This window comes from Hydra vulgaris, chromosome 15, assembly GCF_038396675.1.
Source record: "Hydra vulgaris chromosome 15, alternate assembly HydraT2T_AEP".
NCBI lineage: Eukaryota > Metazoa > Cnidaria > Hydrozoa > Anthoathecata > Hydridae > Hydra > Hydra vulgaris.
The window spans coordinates 54,913,055-54,924,116 of record NC_088934.1 but is presented as its reverse complement, the minus strand read 5'-3'; the positions used below and the strand labels follow the sequence as shown (position 1 = coordinate 54,924,116).

Below are 11,062 nucleotides of genomic sequence, written 5' to 3'. Positions count from 1 at the left end.
GAAGGAAAATTTACTGTTTTTTTTTTTTTTTAAATTTAAAAATTACTGTTTTTACTAAATTTTTGTTTTTTAACTTAATAACTTAGGACTTATTAACTTAATAACTTAAGACAATAGGTTTTTAACTTAATAACTTAAGACTTATTACTTAATAACTTAAAACAGTAGGTTTTGAATCGCTGCGCTTTAATGTCTTCGAAACTGCAAATAATTTGCAAATCAATGATTTTTGTGACGTAATACGCAATTCATATCAAACACATAAAATGTATGGGAAAATACAAAGTAAATTTTTGTTAACTTAATTAACTTTTTTTGGTCAAATTTTTCCATTTCCTTGTATCGTCATCGAATATGATTAAGTGTGCAAAATTTGAGCAAAATTGGTTGATAAAAAAGCTTTCAAAAATTGATTTCAAATTTTGTGGCACACAAACATATATATATATATATATATATATATATATATATATATATACATATATATATATATATATATATATATATATATATATATATATATATATATATATATATATATATATATATATATATATATATATTTATATATATATATATATATATATATACAGAAAGTAACCTTATATAAAGCATGGAAAAATTAAAAAATTTCATTAAGAAAACAACTCCGCGTATTAAAATTTGTTCATGAGCATTAAAATGGGATGGGCTAATATATATAAATATATATATATATATATATATATATATATATATATATATATATATATATATATATATATATATATATATATATATATATATATATATATATATATATATATATATATATATACATATTTGGTTTTTAGTTGTTGCCATGATTTAAAAAATATTAAATAGTGCAAAAAATTTTTTACACCTGTGTTATATTAATAGTTATTATATTAAAAGGATGCCTAAAAAGGATGTCAAATAAGGATGCCTTTCAAAAAATTAAAAACTGCAAATTTCAATTGATCAGCTGCTAGATTAAAATCTTCTTAGGATTCTTTCAATAAATCTTCTTTGGATTCTTTCAATAAATCTTCTTTGAATTTTGAAGAAAAATCCAAAGAAGATTTATTGGAATAACACAAAGATTAAGACTATAGGCCCAACAATTAATTTTTTTTTATTGTCGTTTATTTTTATTGTTGTTATAATTTATTGTTCCTAATAACAAATAAGAAGCAAGATTAAAAGTATTGTCTTTCAATGTTGCTTCGAATTATTCTGGACAACAATAAAAATAACAAAAACAATAACAACGAATAAGATATATTTACAATTACCGCAATATGGCTTTTGTGACGTTTGTTTTTATATCTCAAGAGATTCTGGACAAGTTGTGAAAAAAACTGATTAAAAAAGTATTAGCTTTTGTATTCGTTAGTCATACCAATACTTTTAATAATGTATTTAAAGGTTTTATATAACTTTAAAACAATTTAGTGAGCACAACGATACCTGTCTACTTATTTAAAATCCTCAATTTAAGTTCTGTTTCTTCTTTAAGTTCTGTTGTTCAAAAACTGCTCTAAACAACACAAATAACAATTTTATAAACGGTTTTTATATTTTTATAGGCGTCGGAAACGCTAAGTGTGAAACCGCTAAGCTAAATAAAAATAAATTGAGAAATTTTTAACGTTTAAGATACTCCTTTAACTAGAATGGGATTAACAGAGAGACATGGTTGGAAAAAACTCAAATCTCATTTTGATGAAGATGCAAAAACTTGGCACATGAGAGATTTGTTTCAAAAAGATCCTGATAGATTTAAAGCATTTAGGTAAGTACTAATTTTGCTCTAATTAATTCATCGATAAAAGTTTGCTAGTATTGATTTTTTGTAAATTAAAAAATAATATTTTGTAAATATAATAATAACAACACTAATATATTAATTATTAAATAATAATAATTACAATAATAACAATAATAATAATAATAATAATAATAATAAGAATAATAATAACAATAATAATAATAATAATAATAATAATAACAATAATAATAATAATAATAATAATAATAATAATAATAATAACAATACTACTAATAATAATAATAACAATAATAATAATAATAATAATAATAATAATAATAATAATAATAATAATAATAACAAATTGAAAATATAATAATATTATCATAATAATAGTTATGTGTGTGTTGTATGTAAACAATGTTTTTTATTAAATTCTAAAAAAATATATAAAACAAGAATTTACGTAACCGTACAATAATGAAAATCAACTGCAAAATAAGGCTAACTTAAAATAGATAAAAGCCAGATAATAGGAGATAAAAATTGAATTAAAAAAAAGCCATGTTTTTGTATAAAAAAGTATTTGTGTAGGTTTAAAAAATATTTGAGTAGGTAATAAAGTTCCAAGAATCGTGTCCCGTGGTTGAACTTGCTTTTGTTGAGTTTTTTATAAAAATTTGTTTATAGACTCCGAAGAAAGAAGTTTTTCATAAAAGTTGTAAAAATGCTCTCATTAAATTATTTACATATTGATTATAAGTTATTTCTTACAATAAATGCTCCTAGGCTAAAAGTTGGACAATTAAACCATCCATATCTGATATTGGTTTTTCTCCCATAAAAGTCCTTTTTTTTTTAATTTACATTATTAAAAAGTGATTTTTTTAATTTTAATTTCAAAAAAACTTTTTCAGCTGTTGTTGTTTAATTGGAACTTCAAAAAATTAAAAAAACTTTAAAAAATGTCTAATTTTTTAGAGTTTCTCTTGTTGTAAAACTTTGAACGTATTATTCAAGTCACAGAGGCTCATAAATTTTTTTTGATAAATATATCTTTTTTTTCCCTGTAGATTTGCCATTATTAAAGTATTCACAATTTTTTATTTGTAGAATATAAAAATGACTAGGGCTCGAAGAAGGCATAAGTATGTGTTATTTTCAACTCCACAATAATTTATAAATTGCTTTTATTGATGTTTATAATTTATAAACATCAATAAAAGCAATATATCACTGTTAATAGTCTTATTAAAAATACTCTCTCTTGTATATTTTATTTATTTTATCTTTTTTTTTTTTTCAAGAATCTTTACATTTATGTACAGCTTTTTTGTTGTCCTTGTACAATGATTGAATGTGTATGTGCGTATGCCTGTGTGGGTATATGTATGCCTGTGTGGGTATATGTATGTGTGCAAATGTGTGTATGTATGTGTGTTGTGTGTTAATATGTGTGTGAATGTGTATGTATATTTATGTATGTGCGTATGTAGATAAGTATAGACATATTTAAATATACCATTGTTATTATTATTATTACCTTTATTTTTATTAATATCATTATTTTTATTAATACCATTATTTTTTTTGTTATTAATACCATTTTTATTATTATAGTTATTATTAATGTTATTATTATTGTTAACGTTATGATTTTTAGAGTTGTTATTATTTTATTCTTATGTTATTAGTCATTATTATTAGGTGTTGACGCATCATTAGTAATTATACTATTTGTAAACATCCTTGAATTATAAAATCATGTAATTCAGAATATATTGATTGATTGAAACATTCAAAAAAATCAATTAATAATAAATTACAAATTTATTTTGAATAATAAATTAACATGAAGAAAAACAATTTTTTTTTTATAAGCATAGTTAATAAAAAATACATAGAGTTATTATGAATGTTTTGATTGAAGTTATATCTTTTAGTTTAATTCACAATTATTTAATGTTGCAAGCCTTTTAATGCCATTGATATACAGAACACACCTTTTTAAGTGTAATTTTATATATTTTCAGATAAAGACAACATTGACTGTAACTTCAAGGCACATTGCTCTACACAGTCTTATTGACCCATTGGACAATGGGTCAGAAGTTATTTTAGATGTTAGCAAAAATAGAAGACATTTACATATAGTCATATTATATATCTAGGGAGTTTATCAAGGATCAGGGAATTTATTTCTGATTCAAAAAATTGATTCTTGACTACTCTAATTAATGCGCTATACAACGGAGATGTATATATATATATATATATATATATATATATATATATATATATATATATATATATATATATATATATATATATATATATATATATATATATATATGGATTCTTTGTTTGGCACTTTCAGGCATTATGAAAACTCCAAACTTAAGTATGTTTCTGATTATTCAAAAAGTTGTTCTCACTATAAGCGTGAGGTAATAAAACACTAAATCTCACACCAAATTTGAATTCATAGATAGAATTTAAGTTTTATCTAATAATCTTTTACAGGGTTTCCATGAAATCATTGTTAGTCAGGGGAGTTGATCAGGGAAAATCAGGAGAAAAAGATTGATTTCTTTAAAAATCATGGAATCATGGAAAATCACAAATTTTTTAATTTAGTACTATTTTATTTTATTGTTTTAAATGTTTTATAATAAATAATATTCCTTTTTTTACCAATTATTTACCATATAAATAGTTTCCAATATAATGCCATATAAATAGTTACCAATTAAATAATCATATAGAGGCTTTGTTAAGAAGCATTATGCAGCTCACATTTTGTCATATTTGTATTAAGTAAAAAAAAATTTTATTATGGAGTATTTTAATTATCTTTTTATATTGTTTATGTGATGTTTATTCAGAAAGTATTAAATTAAAAAAAAAGTATTTAACTGCAGTTAGGAAATTTTTTGTTAAAAAAACTGATTATTTAGCTTCTTTTTTTTAATTTTTATAAAAAAACCCTATATTTGGCCACTGAAACCCCATATTTTGCTGGTGCCCCGGTCTTTTCCTACTAACTACCTAATAAACATAATCATTTCTAATCAATGTTTATTCTGTGATCAATCTAAAAATTTAATGATAAAGAAAACTTTTGTAAAGCAATTTCAAAACTAAAAAAGTCATTTTTTAATAAATTTGTTATATAAAGTTTCTATAAATAAAAAGCTTGTGTTAATGTAAAACAACTTTGCAACGCTGTTTTATACAGTTTATAACATTAATAACATAAAACATGTTTAAAATAAAACAAATTGTACATAAATAGAATTGTTCTAATTATAATACTACTAAATTAAAACATTATCGTCATAAAACGTTAAACTTCATATTTGTACAAAAACAAGCCTATACATTTCTATTACTTATTTTCCATACCATACAATTCTATAGACCAAACAAAGCAGATCTTTTCCAATAACTTTTAAATTTAATAGTATTTGCTTCAGCTTTGTTGGAAGTGAAGTGGAAAAAATATATATTATTGTTACTGATATTGTTTTTGCTTTAAAAATAACTATGATGTAATTATTTTTATTAATATTATTAAATATTTATATACATTTTAATAATAATATCATTATTATTACTAGCATTATTTTTACTATTATTATTTATGATATTATTGTCTGATGTCACTTTTTTATCAGATTACTTTGTGAATGATTCCTTTTTAAACTATTATTTAATCTTAAAAAGGATACTTTATTATTAATAATTGTTATTAATTAATTAATTATTACATATACAGTATTATTAAGCTTTTGTCAGATTGTAAGGAAAATATTCTTCTTTTTTTTTTTCATATTTAAATTTATTTGTATGCTGTTTTTGAAATATTTTAGTGAGACATTGAATACTCCTCATGGAGAGATTTTGGTTGATTTTTCAAAAAATCGAATTACAGAAACAACATTAAGATTACTCTTGGACCTTGTTAGTATTTAATAATTTAATTAAACTTCTAATTTTCTTTGTTGAAATGGTATTTATTATATTGTGGAATTTGTAATTTAATAAATTCTATATTAAATAGTATTTATTGTTAATTAATAAAAAAAAATGTAGCCATCAAACTTTAGAATGTAATTCTATCAAACATTGTTTTCCTTTAAAATCAACAGCACTAGCTTTATGGCTACAAAATGGGCATAAAATGATTACTTCTGGAAAATTTAAATGTTGCTTTATTTGTGCTATGCTAATTTGTTGCATTTACAATAAAAAAAATTAATTTTAAAACCTGTTATTTTCTCTATTCAATTATCTTTTTAGTTTACATGAGCCTATAATGGCTTTTTAATGTTATTTATATATATATATATATATATATATATATATATATATATATATATATATATATATATATTTTTTTACTTTTTTAAATAAAAATTTAGCAGTTTTATTTAAAGTTTATTTATTCTTTTTATGTATACACTTTTTATGTTATAATTTTTTAATTTGATTAAACTAATTTAAAAGTTAAACATGAAGTGAGAGAACTATGTCCTTTTGTTGAGATCTTGTTGACATAAAAATGACAATGAATTTTAAATTTCTAATAGTGTATTCATATGAAAGTCTCCTTACTCAACATTCATACATTCTTGAATTTTAAATTCTGCTTTGACAGGCAGTGAAATACCCTGTCATGACATGTGAATTTCGAACTTATAAGGATTGTGAATGTAGATGCATGGATCAAAAGTGTTAGTGTGTTAGGTTGCCAACTGTGCAGAATTATTTTAGATTGTATGGAAATTGCATAGTGTCTGAAAAAAGAAATAAAGTCTAACCGGGCTGTACATTGACTAGAATAGAATAAAGTCTAATGGGCTGTACAAAACTGACTAAAATTGAATAGAGCTTAAAGTGTGATTGTTTTTTTATTAGATGGGTGTCATTCACTCATTCTATTGTACATTTGTGGTAGTGATATAGTGTTAGAGCACTCGCTTCATAAGCTAAAAGTTCCAAGTTCAATCCCTACCACATCCCTGTTATAACTGCATTCAACTTGTTTCTCTGCGCAGCTGCCTTGTTAGTTAAGGTTCATATTTTTGATTTGAAGATTTAAAAGAGGTTGTAACTGTAAACTGTAGTGGCCCTGATTTCCCTCTTGGCCTTGGAGAGGCGAGTAACAATGGTTATAAAAAATTTAAAAGTTAAATTATATTAATATCAGTGTTTGGAATAAGTGATATGTATATATATATATATATATATATATATATATATATATATATATATATATATACATATATATTGTTTGTTGCATTTGGGAAGAGCGGAAGGAAAAAAATGATTCTTACGCCAACACATACGTCACTTTTAATTACTTTTGACTTTCGTCCAACATTTGCGTGTTGTCAGAAAGTTAAAACCATTAATTTAATAACAAATTAATCGTTTTTTAAAAAAACCACCAAAACGCAATTTTAATTGACCAGAATGTTTTTAAAAACATTCCAAATGTTTTTAACAATTTGGAGATATCCATTTGTACTTCTACTTTCAAAACCGGTACATCCATAGACCTCATTTCTAAGAGCTGGAATAGATTTAAAAACTCCTTTGTCTTGCCTTAGATAGCCAAGCCTTGACAGCCAAGAAAAATTAGACTAGAAAAAATATGATCGAGAGCTGTTCTTGTGTCCTTCATATCTTTAAGATGTTGAGTAGAAAGTTTACTAGAATCTGACATGCTTGTCAAAATCATTTCGTTAGCGGCTTGGTAAAAATGGCTAGTTTCATGAGGACCAAACCTTTATGAGCTTTCTTCCAATTATTAAATCCATTAATAACAAATCCTTGAGTGGATTTTTTTTCTCTTGATTCAGTTGGAAGCAGAAGCTTCTTATCAGTAGCTTTAACACATGAGGAACAAAAGGCTTTTTCTTTAACAGCATCATACTTAATCCACTATTAAAACAGATATCGACAAATGTTTTTTTCTGATTTTTTTCCATTTAAACCTTGTGTTGAAATAAATTTGGATGATGATGAATAGGGAATTCTGTAAAGAAAAATCTCTTATTTTAGGTTGTTATTAAAAATCTTTTATGAATTAATAATGAGGTTGGCTTTTGCCTTTGTTTTTTGATTCCTGCTATTATCATCAACATGATCTGAACTGTATGCTTGTAACTTTAACCATACTCAATAGAATGTAGCTGTTTATAACTTTAACTTATCATTGAAAAATGATGGTTCTTGTATGGCGGTTGAAATGCGCACATTGGGATTATGAGAATTATTCTTCTTAGTTCGAATGATAAACTTATATGTTGTAAGTTTTTCGAAAAAAAATTTTTTTTAGTTTTTTAACTTTAATTATTTTTTAATTAATGGAAATTAATTAATCATTTTTTCAGAGTAAAATTAAAATCTGTAATTTAAACAAATAATAAAGTAAATAAAAAATAATAGTAGTTATTCATTTTTAAAATGCGACTGTTATAATTAAATATAAAAATGAGACCAAATAAACAAGCATCACTCAAAATGTTTACACAAGCAAAAGTAAAAAGCAGCTTTTAAAAATTTACTGAGAGTAAAAGTTACTGAGAGTAAAAGTTACTGAGAGTAAAAGTTACCGAGAGTAAAAGTTACTGAGAGTAAAAGTTACCGAGAGTAAAAGTTACCGAGAGTAAAAGTTACTGAGAGTAAAAGTTACCGAGAGTAAAAGTTACTGAGAGTAAAAGTTACTGTTACAGCTGTTAAAAAAGTACCAGCTGTTGTCAGTTAATTTTTATAGTAATTTTTATAAAATGTAAATGTAGTAAAACTTCGATTTAAATTTTCATTTAAAATTCTAAAAAGAAAGAATAAAATTCGAAACATAACTTCATAAAGTTATTGTCAAGTGAACTCACTGTTACTTTGAAATTTGAATAAATTAAGCTTCATTACCATTAAGTCAAGTCCACCAAAGTACCTTGTCTAACTGGCTTTCTTTAAGAAAATTTTAATTCATACTTTTTATTTGAATCAAAATTTAATTTAGTTAATATAAAATCTACACAAAAACAAAAACATCGCTAAAAAAATTACTTTAAAGCACTAGTATACAGCGTGAAAAAAATCTTAAATTGAGGTCAAAAGACTATCTGAAGTTTTATTTTATCAAAAAAACATATTTCTTATCTGAAAAGAAGATTCCCTCATTTGTCAAATTTTCCAAGTTTTTATCTTAAAAACGATTTTTTTGGATATGTTTTTAGCAAAGGATTATTTCTTCGCTTTTTATGGAAAAAACTTGATTTTTTCCTCTGTTTAAAAATAAAAAAATGAAATATTATAAGATTAGATAAAATTTCAAAAAGGCATAAAAATTTTCAAGTAGGCAAGGTTGGCTCTTGAGGGGCAGCCTGCCCCCTTTGCACCCCATACTCTACGCCTACAATGTTGTTATGGTGAAACCTTTGTGTTAAAAATTTTGTGCCAATCAAAAATAGTTTAGTCAGCAATTTTGTACCAAACTTAATTTTTAACTCTGAGAACTGTAATATATTTGGTATGAGGTTTTTTACTTTAGTGTTCTGTGCTTCCTTTTTTTTTAATTTTTGATATTCTTTACTGCGCTCAGTGTAAGTAATTGGTATGATATGTTTTAGAACAATTGGATTGCTTTGTGTTTTAATTCAGATGGATTGCTTTATGCTATAGTTCAGTATCAATTATGACCTGGTTAGATTTACATATTTTGAACAGAGTTGATCGATTTGGGATATACAGTTTCAAGTAATCACACAGGTATTTCTAAGTCATGTGCTAACAAATTCATAAAATCCAACTATATTTAACTACATCGACATCTGATCGAGATTTCCCGAGATTTAATATTATGCCTAAATTTTGATATATTAGCTGCATTGTCAATAACAATGAATGGATGTGAGGTTGTTTAACAGAAATTGTATACCCCTAAAGTCTTTGTCTAGGAGATCTAATACAAGTCAGTGGCTGGATGCAGTTATTATCTATCCAAAATGTTTTTAATGAGACATCTTTTCTAGCCTTTACTCAACCACAAGCCCAAAGATAGGTTTTATTTTTTAACATTAATACCCAAAGATAGGGGTAATTTAATTAAATCTTCTCCTAGTTTTTGACTAGAGAAGCAAGTCCTATTAAGGCAGGGGACATAAGGCAGGATTTACTGGATTACATGTTACCAGTAGCAGGGTGGTCATTATGATCCTAATCTTGACCTGACCTGTTTTTACTGTAACATACTGGGTTCAAAGAAACCACTACAACATATTAACAGAAGATATTACAGGAAAAACAAAAAAACACTGGAACAAATTACTAGAACATTAATAGAACAATATTGCAAAATAGACCCCCATCCCCTCCCCTCAACAAATAAAACACCCTATTATTAGTGCCCCAAAATCCACTACATATTACTTAAAAAATAAAAAGTTCCTTTTCAATTGTATAAGTTTGCTTGCTGGGGCTCCCCCTATCCCCAATGAGGAGGGGTGGGGAGTCTAGCCACGGCTCTGTATCAAAATATAACTTTTAAAGTAAATAAGAAAAATTAGCTAAACTTTTGTTTAGATTATTTTGATTGATTAATTAGATTATTATTCTAAACTTTTGTTTAGATTGCCAGAATAATTGTTTTTTATTTTTATGGTTGTTGTGCAAGCATTTCATTTGTGTTTACTTGCTTGTTATAATTTCTTTGTTTTGAGTTAGGTTTGAAAATGAGTGTAAATGTCAGACCATTCTGTGAATGTTTATTGTTGGTGTGCATTTGACAATTGATTCATATGTAATTTTGTTATTGAATATCAAAATTATTAAATAATAATGGCTTGATATTATTTGTAGGCTTCTTGACAGTTTGTAGGCTTCTTTTACTTATTGGGCCGTGAACTAAGTAAATTTAGTTAATTGAATAAAACCTGTTACATATCACTGTAAAAATTTTCAAGATTGAATTTTTTTTTTCAAATTTTAATAAAGAACATTCCTTGGCCTTAAATAAAGTTAAAAAGTTTTGCCCTTAAGCATAAAGCATTCATCATTGGTGTTTGGATCTCTTAAGATTGAAAATTAGCAAACCTAATGGAAAGTAAACTAAATTTTTATAGCTACCAATACTATCACCAGTCTGGTTGTCTGTAAAATGCAGCTTTTTTTTGCTAACTGAAAGTTTATATTTTGAGAACCATAAATATTTTGTAATTTATATAAAAATGAATTTACGTATTAATAGTTTACATAATAATAAGCATAAATGAGGCAGAA

The 11,062-nt window shown here is 24.6% G+C and overlaps 1 protein-coding gene across 1 annotated transcript in view; it reads left to right on the top strand.

The window, feature by feature from the left end:
* The first annotated feature begins 1,074 nt into the window (after nucleotides 1–1,074).
* LOC100210553 (glucose-6-phosphate isomerase) overlaps nucleotides 1,075–11,062 on the top strand; it is a 51,316-nt gene continuing 41,328 nt past the window's right edge. The window contains exons 1-3 of the mRNA XM_065819068.1: nucleotides 1,075–1,373; nucleotides 1,590–1,795; nucleotides 5,644–5,734. Coding sequence (XP_065675140.1) covers nucleotides 1,677–1,795; nucleotides 5,644–5,734 — 210 coding nt within the window. The 5' untranslated portion in view covers nucleotides 1,075–1,373; nucleotides 1,590–1,676. The remainder of the gene's footprint in view (nucleotides 1,374–1,589; nucleotides 1,796–5,643; nucleotides 5,735–11,062) is intronic.